General features: G+C 42.0%; 1 protein-coding gene across 1 annotated transcript in view; it reads left to right on the top strand.

Annotated features, from left to right (window-relative positions):
- LOC121281395 (protocadherin-23-like) overlaps positions 1-19,194 on the top strand; it is a 111,398-nt gene that overhangs the window by 50,942 nt on the left and 41,262 nt on the right. Inside the window, 1 exon segment of the mRNA XM_041194339.1 lies at positions 10,961-13,380. Within this exon segment, the coding sequence (XP_041050273.1) occupies positions 10,961-13,380 (2,420 nt within the window).

Below are 19,194 nucleotides of genomic sequence, written 5' to 3'. Positions count from 1 at the left end.
GTATTCCCATCCATTGATTTATCTCTGCCTTTTAGCCTATTTCGGTCACTTCCCCCCCAGCCCACCCAAACTAGGGCTAGTTGTACCTTTTGTTATCACATTCCTTAGATAATATCACCAGCATCAACACCTCTTTGCCCTTTTGTCTATGACATTGTTTGGTTATCTCCACTTATCAGTGGCCCTCTATCCAGCTCTATTTCTCCCACCCCCACCCCCACCCCCGACTCCTTGAGCCAGCTTATATTTCACCTCTTTTCTATTTTTCCTTAGTTCTGTTGAAGAGTCATACGGATTCGAAACATTAACTGTGTTCCTCTCCGCAGATGCTGTCAGACCTGCTGAGATTTTCCAGGTATTTTTGTTCTTGTTTTGGATTTTCAGCATCTGCAGTTTTTGACTTTTATCTTAGTGTTTAATTGACTGCCACTTCTCTTCAAGGAATGCCTACCTTGAACAAGTATTGCTCTTCTCTCCAGCAGGATTTCCATCTCTCTCTTTTCCCTTGTTCGCGTTCATTGCTTTCCATTTCTCCTCGTGTTTGACAAGGAGTTTACTAAAATTCACTTTCACAGCCATATTTCCTTCCTCAGTGACTGTCCCCATCTCCGACTTACCCCACGTGGATTTCAACTGAAGTTACATCCCTCATGTTTCAAAGCCACCAGGTATCTCTGGGACCTACAATGCTCTTCGGACTGCTGTTCTCGTCACATCCTGAAATGAACACTCAGTGCCATACGCAGCCATGTGAATAAACTCGACCTCTCCCTCCAGCAGCACCGCTGCACCCTATTTCTAAGCTGCCCGTGCCCCCAGTTTCATTTTATTCTTCATCTCATCCGACACCTCTACAAGAAACTTTGCCTCTTTCTTTCAGGTGCAAAGAAACGCAAGCTCCAACAACTCATCGACACCAACGCCCATCCAGGACCCTCCACCACTGCCTGTCCCTCTGTCCCCATCCTGTCTTCCAATCCCAGCCCCAGCCATCTATTCACCATACCCCCTGACCTTCCCCTCTCCGATGCTGAACGTTCAATGCTGAGCAAAAGACCTTGTTTCATACCCTTGCGCCCTCATCTGAATGAATTGTGGGCTTGACATGATGCTGAACTCTTCTTCTGCCGCCTTCGTATCCGTGCTCAGTTCTTTGGGCAGAAATCCTCTCCCCATTCAACAGATCCTTTTACCCACCTCCAAAATTCTCCCTCCACCTGGACTACTCCCTCTGGATTCTTACCTTCTCTTGATCTTTTCACTGAGAACTGTCGGTGTGACATAAGTCATCTCAATTTCTCTGCTTCTCTCACCTGTCTCTAACCTGTCTCTCTCTGAATTTGCTGCACTCTCTTCTCTCAGATCCAACACTGACATTGTCATAAACTCTGCTGACAAGAGTGTTATTGATGTCTGGCGCACTGGCCTCTACCTCACAGGGGCTGAGCGTAAACTCACAGACACTTCCTCCTACCTCCCCCTGGACCATGACCCCACCACTGAACATCATGCCATTGTTTCCAGGACTGTTACTGACCTCATATCCTCTGGAGATCTTCCTTCTGCAGCTTCCAACCTCATAGTCTCCCAACCTCGGACAGCCCGCTTTTACCTCCTACCAAAAATCAACAAACCGAACTGTCCCAGCACACCAACCACGTCAGCCTTAACCTGCCCCAGGGAACTCATTTATTGCTATCTTGACTCCATTCTCTCTCCCCTTGACCAGTCCATTCCCATCTACATCCATGGTTCCTCTGAAACCCTACATCATATCAACAATTTCCAGATCCCTGGCCCCAACCGTTTCCTCTTCACCGTGGATGTACAATCCCTCAACACGTCCATCCCCCACCTGGATGGTCTGATTGCTTTCCATTTCTTCCTCGAACGGAGGCCTGAACAATCCTCATCCACCACTACACTCCTCCGTCTGGCTGAACTTGTTCTCACACTGAACAATTTCTCCTTAAACTCCTCTCACTTCCTCCAAATAAAAGGTGTGGCTATGTGTACCCGCATGGGCCCCAGTTATGCATGTCTCTTTATGGGGTATGTGGAACATTTATTGTTCCTTTCCTCATCCGGCCCCCTCCCACAACTCTTTCTCCGGTGCATCGATGTTTGCTTCAGTGCTGCTTCATGCTCTCGCCTGGACATGGAAACATTATTCAATTTTGCTTGCAATTTCCACCCCTGCATCATTTTCAAATGGCCCATCTCTGACACTTCCCTTCCCTTCCTTGACCTCTCTGTCTCAATTTCTGGTGATAGACTGTACACCAATATTCAGTACTAGCCTACCGATCCCACAGCTACCTCGACTACAGCTCCTCACACCCCGCTTCTTGTAAGGATTCTATCCCATCCTCTCAGTTTTTCTCCTCCATCGCATCTGTTGTGATGATGACACTTTCACAAACAGTTCCTCTGACATGTCTTCCGTCTTCCTTGACTGAGGTTTTCCACCCACAGTGGTTGACAGGGCCCTAAACCGTATCTGGCCCATCTCCCGTGCATTCGCCCTCACACCATCCTCTCCCTCCCAGAACCATGATAGGGTCCTCCTTATCCTCATTTCTCATCCCACAGCCTCCCCATTCAAAGGATCATCCTCGATTTCCATCAAATCCAGCATGATGCCACCACCAAACACATCTTCCATTTACCACCCCCTGGCGGCATTCTGCAGGGATCATACCCTCTGGGACACCCTGGTCCACTCCTCTATCAACCCCTACACCTCAACACCCTCCCACGGCACCTTCCCATACAACCACCGAAGGTGAACCATCTGCCCCTTTAGTTCCCTTCTCCTCCCTGTCCAAAGGCCCAAACATTTCTTTCAAGTGAAGCAGAATTTCACTTGCACTTCCCTCAATTTAGTCTACTGCATTCGCTGCTCCCAATGCGGTTTCCTCTACATTGGAGAGACCAAACACAGACTGGGTGACTGCTTTGTGGAACACCTTTGGTCTGTCCGCAAGCATGACTCAGACCTCCCTGTCGCTTGCCATTTCAACACTCCACCCTGCTGTTATGCCCACATGGCTGTCCTTGGCCTGCTGCATTGTTCCAGTGATGCTCAACGCAAATTGGAAGAACAACACCCCATCTTCTGACTAGGCACTTTACAGCCTTCTGGACTGAATATTGAGTTCAACAATTTTAGATCATGAACTCTCTCCTCCATCCCCACCCTCTTTCCGATCCCCCTTTTTTCCAATAATTTATATAGATTTTTATTTTCCCACCTATTTCCATTATCTTTAAATGTTTTCCCAACTATTTATTTATCTCTGCCTTTTAGCCTATTTTGATCACTTCCCCCGCCCCTCCCACCCCTCCCAAACTAGGGCTATTTGTACCTTTATTATCGCATTCCTTAGATAATATCACCAGCTTCAACACCTCTTTGTCCTTTTATCTATGACATTGTTTGGTTATCTCCACTTATCACTGGCCCTCTCTCCAGCTCTACTTGTCCCACCCCTCTTAAACCAGTTTATATTTCACCTCTTTTCTATTTTCCTTAATTCTGTTGAAGAGTCATATGGACTGGAACCGTTAACTGTGTTCCTCTGCGCAGATGCTGTCAGACCTGTTGAGTTTTTCCAGGTATTTTTGTTTTTGTTTTGGATTTCCATCATCTGCATTTTTTGCTTTTATCTGCCCATCCTTGTTTTAATTTTAAAATGTTCTTGAGCCACTGTGCAGGCTCCCTTGAGCGGTTCCTGAACACAGACACACAATCTAGCATACTGGATTTGTTTCTCTGTCCTAAAAAATCTTTCCTTTGATTAATTTAATTTAATTAAATGAATTCAAAAGGGCTAAACAAATACATTAATTTGTCAGGTACGAAATAAAAGAAAGCCCAGTCCTGTGTCCCAGTCAAGGGGATATTCATGACAATATTCATTGATCATTGTTTTGAGAGTTTGTTGGTACCTCTCAAAAGCTCCCTGTGTCTGTGGATGATTTTGTGTTGCGTATAACTGTTTTATACCCAATGTATTCATTTTGTTGTGAAAGAAATTACAACCTTGATACGCCTGCATCTCCATCAGTGATCTATATTCAGTAAAGAATTGAGCTGACTTCTCCATCAGGAACTTAGTTATAATTGCTCTCAAATAAATGGCCTCTGGGAATCGAGTTGTCTTCTCCATGATAGTTTCGAAAGCTTGGTGTCCCACTTTCATCTTTGTTAACAGTCCCGCACAGTCTATTGAAACCTTATGATATGGTTACCTAAAAACTGGTATGGAAGTTAAGGGTGCCAGTTTGATTTTAGGTTGTGGTTTCCCCACCATCTGGCACATATGGCAGGTTTACAGAACTGCACCACCGTCCTTTTGAAGACCTGGCCAATAGAAATGTCAATTTTTCCTTGAACGAGTCTTCTCCATACCAAGGTACACTTCCAGAGGAATTTCATGTGCTATCCATGATATATCTTTACAATATTTGGGTTGTACAACTACCTGATGAACAACAGTCCACTCTGCATCTGCAAGTCTGTGAGAAGGCCTCCACTTCCTCTCTAAGATTACATAATAACATTCTGGAATTCCCTCAGTTTCAACTTCAGTTTGGGCTGATTGCACTACCTTACTTATCTCCACAACAGTGTGTTGAGCATCGAATTGAGAAGATTTACTAAATATCTCTTTCAGATTATCTAAGTCTTTAAAGAAATTTTGGCTAACCAAATATCTGTCTGTGTTACCACTTTGACTTCCAATAATCGACTTTGCTTAGCCATTACTCGGGTCATCACACACGATGTCCATTTTCCTGTAAATACTCCTTCTCTATATCCTCACTTGGGCTTTCCATAATTATGGGAGAAGCTACAACCTTCGTTCCAGATAAATTATTTCAAAGGTTTAAGTCAACTCCATCTACAGGTAACCTCAGGACCGCCCCTAATGTCACTGTGCTGGGTGCTCTTGGAGTGTGACCCAATGTCTACAACAAAGATACTGGCACATAATTCCTGCCAATGTCATTTTTTTATTAGAAATGTGGCTTCAATGCACAGTTATGCCTTTGCCCAGCAGAAGTGTTTGACTGGTTCCTGTACCTCTTAATATATTTACAGGTTTAGCTGTCTCACTTGAGGGTTAAGGAGTTACTTTTCCTCTCGACAAAAATTCTTTATAACCCTCATATAGCTTGGTCACCTCCCCTCAACTCAATGCAGTATTTTACTCGGGCTCACAGATTTAGTTATCACTACAGATTGATCTATTATATTGGATTTGGAATTCTTTGTTCTGAGTCGCTCTTACATATCCCAATCGGTCTCATGGTTTTCCCTTGCAATGTCAAACAGTCTGCACTAAGGTGTTTTCCCTCATTACAATGGCAACATGGAGGCCTTTAAATGTCACTTCGATCTTCAGCACCTTCCTTTCCAGCATGAGCAGGGAGTTTCTCGGATATACCCAGGTGCCTCTTCTCTTCCCTGGCTACTTGCCTTCCTTTCACCCTCCCACTTTCTATCCTTCTCGGGTTTGTGGGGGTGACGGAGAAAGGACTTGGATTTATGCACCAGCTCATAACTATCAGCTACCTCCACTGTTGTAAAGCTCTTATCTACGATAAGATTTGTAACTGCTGGTGGAAGCGATTTTTCAAGTTCTTTTGTGAGAATTATGCCTGCAACATCTTCAAACATGCCATCATCTACCTCTAAGGTTTTCATCCAATGGTCCAAACTGCTATTGCTTTACCCTCGAAAATTCAATATCGGTCTGTCTAGGCGGTTTCCTTATGCTTCAAAACTTATGTTTGTACACCTGAGCGATCAATAGCCTTTTTTACTGCATGATAATCCATAGAAACCTCGCCTGAAATTGATACATAAACCTCATGAGCTCTGCCCACCAACTCTGCAGGAGAAGTGTCCAATTTTCTTTTGGGCACTTCATTTGCCTAGATACTTTCTTAGACGAAAGGAAGAATGGCTCTACATCTCCTTCCTCAATATTTTGTAAGGGCTTATAAAAACTTAAACACCCTTCTACTGGACATTGGATTGGGAATAGCTTTTCGAACACCAGAACTTATTTCCACACCTGAGACCTCTTTTATTTAAAAAAAAATCCAGCCTTTTAAGCTAGTATTTCTTTTATGTTTCCTGCTGTATCGCCTTTGCCTCTCTTTCATTATCCTTCTCGCATGCTTCCCTTGTTACCTTTTCCCTCTGGATGTCAAGTATTCATATTTCCATTCCTCTTTCTTTTTATTGCCTTTCTAATTCAAGTTTTCTCATCTCTCTTTCTCTCCCTTTTCCCTCCAGTTCTAGTTTTTGCAGCTGCTTTTCTTTCCAAGTTCAAGCTTCTGCTTTTCTCTATCTCTTTCTGTCTCAAGCTGCTTCATTTGTAACTGAACCCTAGCTAACTCTAGCTGTGTTACGTTAACTTTATTTGTGCCCTTCCTTAATTCTAAATGATGGGTAATTACTTTAACCATATCATCCATGCGAAATTTTGAATTTCTTTCTAACTTTACGTTATCTGCTGACTCACTTACTTTAGCCTTAGTTAAGGATTTCAAGCAATTTACTGTTTCTACCCCCAATAAAGGCTTAGCGACTTCCAAATCCATTTTGGTATGCTAATACTTAAGAAACTTGGGTATCAGTCCTTTTATCTTTTACCAATTAATGTTAATGCACGTCCAATCACCTGTTTTTTTTGTGTTTGAAAATCTTGCAAGAGCGCCCAATCTATGTTGTGAGAAGTATGGGAGGAGTATGCAGTTTCTCAAGACCCACGACTCCACAGGTTGCACAACTTGTGTAAATGTTTATAATTCACTCAGCAAAATGCCAATAGTTCAATTTCGCTGCTGCTAGACCCCAATACCAGAGACTTTAACAATGCTTATTTCAACGAACTGAAAATAGTTGATTTATTATGAAGTGAAACTTCTTTTTAAAAACAAGCTGCAAACCTGGTTAACATGCAATTTGTAATATGGAACTGTAATTCTTCACCTCATTTAAAAATTCATAAAACGCATAAACACACACACACACACACACACACACACACACACACAGGCAGACACTTGCAAGAAAGAACACAAGACATAAAGTGTCTCTGCAGACATTGGCGTGACAGAACATTTGATGAAAAATGCTAAATTTTGAAAATATCTTGACACTGTCGATTTGGTGTCCCTGTGTATGAAGACAGAGTGCTGGTCACAACAGTTGTCTGGAAATCGTTTCCAAAGGATCATCAGTGAAACACTGACCGATTAATTCTTGGTTGTTGCAGCCTTGGGGGCTTTCAAACACTGGTGAGTTATACTAAGATGAGAATTTTCTGGTGCGTGTGTGAGAGAGAGGAAGGGAGAGAGAGAGAGAGAAAGAGAGAGAGAGAGAGGGGAGCAATCTTCCTTCAGATTTTGCTCCCAAGGCACACACTGAGTTCAGAATAAAAATCTTCAAACAGAACTTCCCCCAGGCCAGGTGTTTTCAGCCAATAAGCAGGAGCACATAGCCTGGAAAGAACAGACCTTTTTTTTCTATTTTATTTCAAGTAAACAAAAAACAATGCGTATCTTACCATGTATATTACTGGTCATTACGTTGAAGTCATGTGATCTTTGGAGAAAAATATCTTCCCGTAGATTAAAATAAATTTGTAACTTAAAAAATGCCGGGGAGCATCCAAATAATTAAATGTTCTTCCATTTTTTATAATGCTGGCAGACATTGATTCCTAACAGGTATCTCAGAATATAATATATTTATGAGGTGTGTTGTAGTACAATTAACACCCCTGAGTACACCTACCTCAGTGCATAACATCCTCCATCTAAGAATGCTAGATAAGCTAGGGTCCCGAAGTATAAAAAATGAATCTATAATTTTTAGATTTTTTTTTAATAAGAATAAATCATGGATTCCGTTATCGTAATGGTTACAACATTGCAAATTGAAAAATAATTTAAATAATTAAGACCACCCAAAGAACAAATGCAGAATGAAATACACCATAGAGTAAATGCAGAATATCATAAACAAAGAATATATTAAGTTTATACTCACAACCAAATTATAAAGTGCAGTGTTGTCTTGCCTCAGCTAAGTCGACATGATCCGTCTAAGGTGTCTACTTACTGCTGTTCAGTGATGGCGAAGTTTTACCCCAATATTTACTTAGAGCCTATATTTGAAGAGAATTTCTTGTCTTAGGAACAAGATCATTATTGATACATGTTATTAGGTTTTTAGCTTTACCTAGGGGTCTTTTTTCTCAGAATTCTTGAGGATCAATAAATCTGTGCTGCAAATTATTTCTGAGCTTGCAGCACCCCGCCTCAAGGTTTTCTGGTTCGCAGCAACCAATCTCAGAGTTAGCTACGTTATATTTACATTCCACGTATTTTTTGTGTCTAATTGTTTGTCACTTTGCTATCCCTGCTCCTGATTCAAGATTCAAGTTCTTCATTTGTTCGTTTCAGAACTGGGCTTTAGTAAATTCCTTAAAAGGTTGAGAATCAGCGCTGCTGATTAAAGGTGAAAGGCAAAAGAACGACAAGCGACATGAGGAAAACCTTTTTTAAACAGTGAGCTTATAGAACCTGAAATGCACTTCCTGAGAGGGTAGTGCGGGAATATTTAATTATTTATTTCAAAATGGAATGTAAAGTTACCTAAGAGAGGAAATTGTAGTTGTGTGTGGAAATTGCGGGGCAGTGGAATTCAGTGAGTGACTCTTGCAGTGAGCTCGCACAGACACGAAGGACTGAATAGCCTCCTTCTGCGCTATATCCATTCAATGAAATTGGGTAGTTATAAGACGCAGTTATTGTAGATAAATGCCCTTAAGTGCTCTGACTACCACAATCAAATCACAATGAAATGGAAGTGACGATCAACCAAAACCTCAGTAAATTTGGTGAACTTCAACCAGGGCCTTAAAGCAGATGAGGCAGATGGAGTGCAGAGAGTTCAAAAATACAAGAAATAAGAACACAAGAAATGGAAGCAGGGACAGACCTGCTCGTTCAGCCATTCAGTACGGTCATGGCTTATCTTGGGCTTGGAAAACACTTTCCTGTCAACTCCCCACATCCATTGATTCAATCAGGGATCGAGAATCTGTCTATTGCAGTCTTAAATATATTGAATGGTGCCATGGGCGGTGCTCAGAACGTGAGGCTTAGTTGGTCGAGGGCAACGTTCTTATATTTTAAATTTCAGGCTTTATTTGCATTTCTGGGAGAACGGACTGCAAAATCTCTGAACTGCGTATACTTCTGTAGGTCGGAGGCAAGTTTTAAGAATATTTTGAAGCGAATTAACAGGTTCTGTTCTATGATTGAACTAAGAAAGTATAAATAGATCGATGAAGGTGCAAAGTTTTTTCTGCATCGAATTCAGTCATGTAGAATAATGCACCCAGATGAGATATGATGTTGCCAGGTTCACAATTAATCTTTCCTTATGCTTTCCTTGTAACATGCCACAATTTTGACTGCAGAAGTCAACGCTTGCTGCATTAATGCTGAATTCAAAGATTTACAATAATAACCATTTCCTTTTGTCGGAGCTGAGCTCCAAGTGGTTGGCAGTTGGGGTCAGGCAGTGCACTGGACCTGGGGTCCCCATAGAGCAGCTCCTAGCAGCCTTCGCTCTCTTCTCTCAGCTGGGATCCAAAGTCGGTTGTGTCAGAGCGAAGACGGTCAAGAAAGCCGCCCGACTGATCACTGAGAAATACTACACCCACATTGGCATGACTTCCACACCAACAAAATGGTCTGCTGGGAGATTGTCATCGCCCCAGGGAGAAACTTTGCAGCAAGCTTTTGAGAAGTGGGAAATGAATTAGAGAAAGGTTAATACAGCCAACTGTTTTCTGCTTATGTTCATGCAGCTTCGGTTTTCTTAAGTGCCTGATATGTTTGGAGGTAAATATAATACTGACCAGTAGCTACCTCACATAGGTGCTTGGAATTTTTCGTAACGCTTTGAAAAAGGCTGCCAGCTCAGAGGATTTTCCCAGTGTAAATGCTCTGAAGTTTCAAAGGCGCATGGACATTATCAACACAAACTTTGCAGCTGGGAATTACAACTGAATCCAGCAATGTGATCATGCTCTACATTGATGCAGGACCTTTTTCTTGTTAAATTGCTCCTTCTGATTTTGATGGGAATTATGGAACAATGATACAAATAATTCACAACACAACCATTAATATGTTTCCTTCATAGCCATAAAGACACAGGAAATTGCAATCACTAAAACCTGCAGCCACAGTTGCTTTTAGAACTGATTAACACCCGGCAATCATGAAGATATTTTCATAACTTTTCAGTTTGTTGAATTTTATACTTTGAATAAAATTGACTTAAGTTCTCAACTGGTATTGATGAAGGTATTGACATAATACAAATTGAGCAAGCTACAGCGTCTCATTTATAAATTCATTTGCGTGAAAGGTGACTTAATTATTACATTACAATATTAGTAATTGAGAATGCAAAAATGCTGAACCACAAATGTTTGAAATTTATCGACAAATGAAGGTTGCTAAACAATGAATGGGAATGTTTCCAGCACAAGGGCGAATTTTTATTGTGCACCATAAAATACATAGATTCACTGGTGGTGTAAGTCCAGGAAAGCAGTTCAGCTTTAAGAAATGCCTGGTGCAGTTATGGGTAAGGACTCTTTGTGTCGCTGTCTGCCAATAAGAAAACCAAACGCTGCGAGAGATCTACCTCCCTCCTCCTTTTATACAAAACACAGAGCAGAAGCAAAGGGCAGGACAAACGTTGCCAGCATTTAAATCATCGAGTCACGATCAGAAGGAGCGCACAGTGAGGCCTAACGTTGAACAGTTTAATATGGACATTTGCCTTCACTAGAAGACGGATTCGATTTAACAGCGAGACCGATAAGAGGACGATATTGGGGGAAATTTTGATACATTTACAACGTGATGCAATCGCGAGCAATGGCGAAAGCACCCAGCCGCCGGTTGCATTGTATATACCTAATGTGTGTCTGGGACCTAGTTTTCGGACAAATTCGGTACTCGATCCCTGAAGAACTGGAGCGCGGTACGTTTGTTGGTAATATCGCCGAAGATTTAGGCCTCAGCATTCGAGAGATGACAATTCGTAAATTTAGGCTGGTCTCTGATGGCGGCGCACAGTTATTGAAGGTGAACATGAAGAATGGCATTTTAGTTGTGAACGAGAGAATCGACAGGGAAATTCTCTGTGGGCGAAGCTCGACCTGTTCTGTTTCTCAGGATGTAACGGTAGAAAATCCTTTGGAAATGCATCGCATTGACGTGGAGATATTAGATGTAAATGACAACTCGCCCAGTTTTGCCAGAAGCAGATATTCTTTACAAATCTCTGAGTCGACTGCAAAAGGAGCTCTTTTCCCTCTCGAGAGCGCGCACGATCCAGACGTCGGCACAAACACAGTGAGTGTTTATCAGATCAGCACAAACAAGCATTTTGGTTTGGAGACTCACAGCAGAAGCGATGGGAGTAAAATTGCAGAATTAATGTTAGAAGACCAGCTAGATCGCGAGAAACAGTCGATATTTCACATAATACTGACGGCACTTGACGGTGGGATTCCTCGGAGATCTGGCACTGCAGAAATAATCATTACTGTGCTGGACAGCAATGATAACGCTCCCGCGTTCAATCATCAAATATATAGGGTTAACATAATGGAGAACGCACCAAAAGGTAACTTGGTGATAACAATAAACGCTACTGATTTAGATGATGGAACAAATGGCGAGTTAAAATACTTTGTAACTAATCACGTTTCTCAAAAAATTCAGGAGTTGTTCAGTTTGGACCCAGAAACAGGACAGATTCGAGTTCAAGGCTCACTGGACTATGAGGAAAATAATGTTTATGAACTTGAGGTACAAGCTGTGGACAATGGTACACCCGCATTAACTGGGCGCGCCGAGATTCTTGTTGGATTAATTGATGTTAATGATAACCCGCCGGAATTAAAATTGACCTCGGTATCCAGTAACGTGCGGGAAGATGCTGCTTTCGGATTGGTTGTCGCTCTAATAAGTGTGATGGATCGAGATTCTGGTGAAAATGGACAGGTACAGTGTCAGTTGCCTCCAAATATCCCGTTTAAACTTCAAAAGTCTTTGATTAATCAGTACAAATTGGTAGTCAGCGGCACACTGGATCGCGAAACGACTCCGCTATACAACATCTGCATTTCAGCCTGGGATGCAGGGTCACCCGCTCTTTCAACAAATAGAACCATCCTCATTTCTATTTCTGATGTAAATGATAATGCTCCACGGTTTACACAACCGTCATATAGCGTGTTCCTGATGGAAAATAATACTCCAGGCTCATCGATATTTGCTGTTACTGCTTTAGACCCTGACTTAGACAAGAATAGTGAGGTATCATATTTTCTTTTGGAGAGTCGTTTGGAAGATGTTTCCGCATTTGGCGACGTTACTGTTAACTCTGAAAGTGGGCACATTTACGCCCTGCGTTCTTTTGACTATGAAATACGGAAGAATTTTCAGATCAAAATTAAAGCTCAGGACGCTGGAATTCCCCCTTTTAGCAGCACTGCCATCGTGAAGATTATTATTTTAGACCAAAATGACAATGTTCCAGTTATTGTTTCACCTTCAATGTACAACAGCTCAGTGGCGGTGGAGGTTGTATCCAAGTCGGCACATCCAGGATACTTGGTTTCCAAGGTAATTGCTGCAGATGCAGATTCCGGACAGAACGCACGGCTTTCCTATCAGCTCATAGAAGCCACCGATCGTACTGTTTTTAGTGTTGGATTTAACTCTGGAGAAATCCGAACAACTCGAAGATTCCGAGACCAAGATGCCCTGACACAGAGGCTTGTAATTTTGGTAAAGGACAATGGGCAGCCCAGTCTCTCCAGTACGGTGACAATTCTGTTTTCAGTCCTGGCTAACGTTACTGAAAACTTCTCTGAGCGAAAAAACAAGCCTAGAAATCCCGAATTATTTTCAGATTTAAATTTGTTGCTAATCATAACTTTAGGGTCAACCTCATGTATATTTCTATTAATAATATTGCTTTTGCTCGCCCTTAAGTGCAGACAAGACAGGAATATTTACGGATCCACATCCGGAATTTGTTGTTACAGACGGAGGAATTTCTCTGATGCCTTTAATGTTCGACGTGTCCCAGAAACAACTTTTAATTACCCCGACAGTGCTCAAACTTTGCCTATCCGGGAATCGTATAATTATACGGTTTGTCTCTCCCCTGAATCCTCTAAGAGTGATTTTTTGTTTTTAAAACCGTGCCATCCGACCTTGCCTCTCGATGATGTCAACATTCGTAACACAGGGAAATAATCGAGTTTGTCAATGTTTACTATAATTGATTTGCAAGTCATAAATCTATATATACACAGCGAAGGAATAAGTGTTCCATGTATCACTATGTGCGTGGATGGCACAATGTACGTATTTATATACAGGGGCATAGATGTAACATTTGCAGTCTCATGATTGCTAATTGATCATCGTTTTTAACATTAGAAGCAGCATTTTTAGCATGTGAATTACCACTGGAGAAAAGCTAAACATTATAAATAATTAACCTGTTCATTTGAACTACTGAAAAATCGGATAACACTTTCTGAAACAGTGTGTTGTTAATAGCACTACTGAACTTTTTATTTTCAGTCTTATATGTGCTACTTAGATACCTTGACTTTACTGTTGTTTGTTGTGCAAATATTGACATTGTTTTAAGAAATTATCGTCCTCTTTGAAATATTTCACAATCACTGAACTTCTTTGCAATCTGTCGAGAGAGCTGACACGATTGGTTGTGTTGGATTGCGATTAAATTGGAAAAAAGCCAAATATATTCCTAATTATTGTGGGAATATGGGCTTCAATGGTAGGATAGTACATTTCTATTTTTCACTGGCTGCCTCTGTTTTTTTTGGATCACTCTGGATACTTGAGAGCCACCAGTAAGAACATTAATATTGATTTCAAATGGCGCTTGGGGAAGTGGCATTGAGTCTTATTCTGAACCTGCTGCAGTCCATACAATAATGGTGCTCCCATAAACCTGTAATAAAAAAAGATGTTGTCCCAGCTGAAGTGAAGGGACCATGATATTTACCAAAGTCCTTATTGCATTAGTCTAGAATAAGTGTTCCCATGTACCTGTTATGCCAGCATCTACAGGTGGCGGATGTACAGTTTTTTGTATTGTGCCCGGGAAGCCAGGTGGGATGTAAGATTACAACCCTTAGATAGTATACACTGCGGTCCTAGTGCGTTGGGCAGGGGGGGTTGGGAGCGGGTCATAAGAGCCAAACATAGTTTGTGAGACTCGAGTCACTTTTAGCACAAACCAAGTACGGGTATCGGCATACCTTCCTTTAAAAAAACATTAATAAACCAATTGGACTCTCAATAAAATTAAACAGTGGTCACACTATGAAAACAGAAAATGGTTGGTATACTTATGAACGTATTAGTTCGATGCAGAATTAATATGCAAAATGGAGCGGGAGGATTACTTAGGATTGGAAAAGTAAATATTTCCATATTAGGTAGGAACTGACTAAGATGCGGTACTTAATACACAAGAACAAGTCGAGATGCATGTATGTAACCTCATAAGGTGTGGTGAACAAAATTAGTGGGCTGCACGTTCAAATAGCTGTGCGTGAATTTGATACAATGTATGGCAATAGCGGAAACATACCTTAAAATGATAAGAATTGTGCATTTGATATACCGGGGTAAAAAGGGTTCAGAAATGATTGGGACAGAAAATTGAGGTGGGTTGTCAGTACTGATTAGAGAATACATTGTAGCGTTGGGAAGAGAGCAAAGGGGGCATAGGAAGGATACAGAAGATTAGTGTTGAGAAGCAAGAAGAGGATAATCCCGCCACTGAGGACATTATATATGCGTAAAACAACTGAGTGATAGAGATAGAGAGAGAGGGAGAGAGGTAGAGATATAAAGGAGAAATTCTGCAGGAAATCACAGAGGTATGCAAGAACTATAGAGCGGTGTTTTTTGGGGGCCTTAAGTAAGTATGGATAAGTGTAACATTAGCATAAGTGGTAAGGGGGGTGGTGGGTAGGAAATTCTGAAATGTGATCAAAAGAATTTTCTTTATCAATATGACCTGAGTCCAACTTGAAGGGAAACATTTCTTGTTCTGATCTCAGAAACCGTGCTGGGGCAAGCTCACCAAATGTCTTTGGGGGAAGACTTGGGAAAAAGTCTTCATCGTATCAGAATGTCTAGTTTGGAATTGGAGAAGAGTGAAGGGACTCTGAAACAAAACTGCTAAGTAGGAAGAGGGTTAACTCAATGAAAGGAAACAGAATATAGGCTGGGAAACATTGACCGAAAGTCTGGCAGGAAAAATTGTAACAGGGCCATTCTTGTATTATTTCTTTGGATGCCACCGGTCTAACATTTGTTGTCCATCATAATTGCCTTCTTGAGAACATAATGGTCAACTACGTTATTGTAATGCTGCAATCAATATTGCTGAGATACATCGACAGTGCTGTTAGCAGGGTAGTTCCAGGATGTTGACCCAGTGACATTAATGAATGGTGATGTAGTTCCAAGTCACGATGCTGTGTGGTAGTGATACTCCCATGCATCCACTATCCTTATTTACCTACATGGCAAAGGTCGCGTGTTTGAAAGGTGATGTGAAGGAGCTTTGGTGAGTTGGTGTAGTGTGCATTTCGTAACTGGTACACACAGCTGCCACTGTGCATTGGTGGTGCAGGGACTGAATGCTCAAGGCGGTGGATAGGATGCCAAATAAATTCTGCTTTGCCCTGGATAGAGTCTAGGTTCTTGGTTGTTGTTGGAGATTCACTCGTCCAGGCAAGTGGAGAGTATTGCATCATACTCCTGACTTGTGCGATGTAGCTGTTGAATAGTCTTTGTGGAGTAAATCAGGGAGTTACTCACTACAGGATCCCCATCCTCTGTCCTGGAATGGTCGCCACGGTGGTCCAATTATGCTTCTGGTTCAGATGGTGATAGTGATGTTCAGCAATGGTGATTTCATTGAATGTGAATAGGTTACCTTAAAGGAGAAGGTGTTTTAGGTGCAAGATAGGCATATTCCAAAAAGGGCAAAAAGATCGGAGACAAAATGCAATAGATTCAAGATAAGTGGCAGAAGGTGTGTGTTGGCGGGGGGTGGGGGGGGGGGGCTGCGGGGGGGTGGTGGGGGGACATGAGGAAGAACTTTTTTACACGGATGGTAGTGGATATCTGGAATTCACTGCCCAAGTTGGTGGTAGAGGCAGAAACTCTGAACTTTTTAAATAAGTTCCTGGATCTGTACCTTAAGTGATTTAAACTGCAGGACTATGGGCCTGATGCAGGAATGTGGGATTAGAAAGGGAATCTGAGTGTCCTCGGACTGTTACGGACAAGAGGGGCCGACTGGCCTCCTTCTGTGCTGTTTCTTTTCTATGCTTCTATGGCTCCTTGGATGACAAGGGAGCTAGAGAAACTGTTGACAGATAGAAAAATGTGTATGACTCATATACGACTCATGCATCATCCGAGTATCAGGCTAAAGTTAATTTGTTGAGACGTGAATTGAAGAGTAAATTACCGCTGAAAAAGAGAGAATGTGTGAATGCCATGGATTAACATAAAACAGAACAACTAAATCTTCTACCAACACGTAAATATTAAATTGGTAGTAAGTGATGAAGTGAACCCTCCATGGAACAAAGAAGTTGACATATAAATAGTTGTTTGGTGGCATAGAATTTTAATATAACAAAAGCTTTGACAATATATCTCTGTCAACAACACTCAAGTCGATATATGCTAAAGGCGCAGGGCATGGTGCGAATTCTGAATGAGTACTTTATATCGGTGTTACTAAGAACGAGGATGCTGATAAAATACCTGAGTGGTGATGCAAGAAGTCATGATGGGAGGAAGATGAAAAGACAGGAAAATGTTGGCTATGCTTAGGGATGCTTGGCTGATTGACTCAAACAGCATGTTCCTTTGGTTGCTCCTATTAAGCAGGATACAAACAGTACTCAACTAGTTCACGTTTCCACCATCTCCACACCACTCCAAAAAAACAGCTAGATGTGAATCTTCGATTAGCCCACACTTGCTGAACAACCATGAGAATGCTAATAACTACACTAAAATATAACGTACGTTCATCAGCCCAGCTCATATCGTGGCTTGCTAGAAGTGACATACATTCATATACATCGACACGTTCTCTGCAAACAATGGAATATGTTCAAGCATCGCAACTTGTTGAGTTAACTTGGTGAGTCTTTGGTTCGCCGTTGCTTTCTCTTAGGCCTCGGCCAATCAGAGACAGCTTGCCAATCACCTTCTCTCCCTTGTAGTATAAATGCTGTGCTATTCAAGCGTTTGTCCTGATGTGCGCAAGAGGAAAACTTTCGGCATCATGGCACCATTTTCAGCAACATTCAAGATCTTTCCAACATTAACCGTTGCTCTGGATGCCGATGAGCTTAGTTGGCTAGACGACTAGCCTATGGAACAAATTAACGCCAACGGAACGAATTTTGATCCCCGTTTCATCTTAGAGAAACTGGGGCAAGCTTACTTGTCTTACTTGTTGTAATTACACGGTAAATAGCTCAGGAGCTAACCTGAAAACTCAATTACTTCTGTCAAGCCACCTATTTCATCACGATACGTGCACCTTAGATCGTCCCTGTCCCATTTGCCCCTTCTTCCAAGTGATAGCTTATTCCACATCCAACTGCCCACCTTTTTCTTATATACAGGGGTAGTGAATTTCTTACATTATTCACCCAAATAACGTAATACATATTCCAATCTTATGTGCACCTTTGACTTTCGAGCCTATAAGACCATAAGGTCATAAGACAAAGGAGCAGAAACTAGGCCATTCGGCCTATGGAGTCTGCTCTGCCATCCAATCATGGCTGATAACTTTCTCAACCCCATCCTCCCGCCTTCTCCCCAGAACCTTTGATCCCCTTACCGATCAAGAATCTATCTATCTCGGTCTTAAACACATTCAATGACCTGGCCTCCACAGCCTTCTATGGCAATGAATTCCATAGATCCACCACTCTCTGGCTAAAGATTTTTCTCCTGATCTCTGTTCTAAAAGGTCTTCCCTTTACTCTGAGGCTCTGCCCTCAGGTCCTAGTATCTCCTACTAACGGAAACATCTTCCCAACGTCCAGTCTATCCAGGCCTTTCAGTATTCTGTAATTTTCAATCAGATCCCCCCTCATCCTTCTAAACTCCACCGAGTATTGACCGAGAGTCCTCAAACGTTATGTTAAGTATTTAATTCCTGGGATCGTTCTCGTGAACCTCCTCTGGACCCTCTTCAGGGCCAGAACATCCTTCCTGAGCTACGGGGTCCAAAATTGCTTGCACTATTCTAAATATGGTCTGACCAGAGCCTTATAAAGCCTCAGCAGCACATCCCTGCCTTTATATTCTAGTCCTTTCGAAATAAATGCCAACATTGCATTTGCCTTCCTAACTACCGACTCAACCTGCGAGGTAACCCTTAAGAGAATCTTGGACTAGGACTCCCAAGTACCTTTGCACTCCAGATTCCTGAATTGTCTCCCCATTTATAAAATAGTCTATGCCTCTATTCTTCCTACCAAAGTGCATGACCTCACACATTGTATTCCATCTGCCACTTCTTTGCCCATTCTCCTAATCTCTCCACATTCTTCTGCAGCCTCCCCGCCTCCTCAATACTACCTGTCCCTCCACCTACCTTTGTGCCATTTGCAAATTTAGCCAGGATACCCTCAGTTCCTTTATCTAGATCATTAATGTATAAAGTGAAAAGTTGTGGTCCCAACACTGACCCCTGCAGAACTCCACAAGTCACAGGCCACCATCCTGAGAAGGACTCCCTTATCCCCACTCTCTGCCTCCTGCCAGACAGCCAATCTTCTATCCATGCCAGTACCTTGCATCTAAGACCATTCGCTCTTACCTTACTGAGCAACCTCCTGTGCGGCACCTACTCATGGCTGCTACTCATGGTCTAAAGATCTCTGGCACAGGTGCAATGATAGAATGGACACACATGCAATCATCTCATAGAGCGCAATAAAAGTGATCGTTTTATGTAGTGATCAGACACTC

This window comes from Carcharodon carcharias, chromosome 8 (genome assembly GCF_017639515.1).
Source record: "Carcharodon carcharias isolate sCarCar2 chromosome 8, sCarCar2.pri, whole genome shotgun sequence".
In the NCBI taxonomy this organism is placed as follows: Eukaryota; Metazoa; Chordata; class Chondrichthyes; order Lamniformes; family Lamnidae; genus Carcharodon; species Carcharodon carcharias.
The sequence above is the reverse complement of the archived record's forward strand: the minus strand, read 5'-3'. Positions and strand labels throughout refer to the sequence as shown.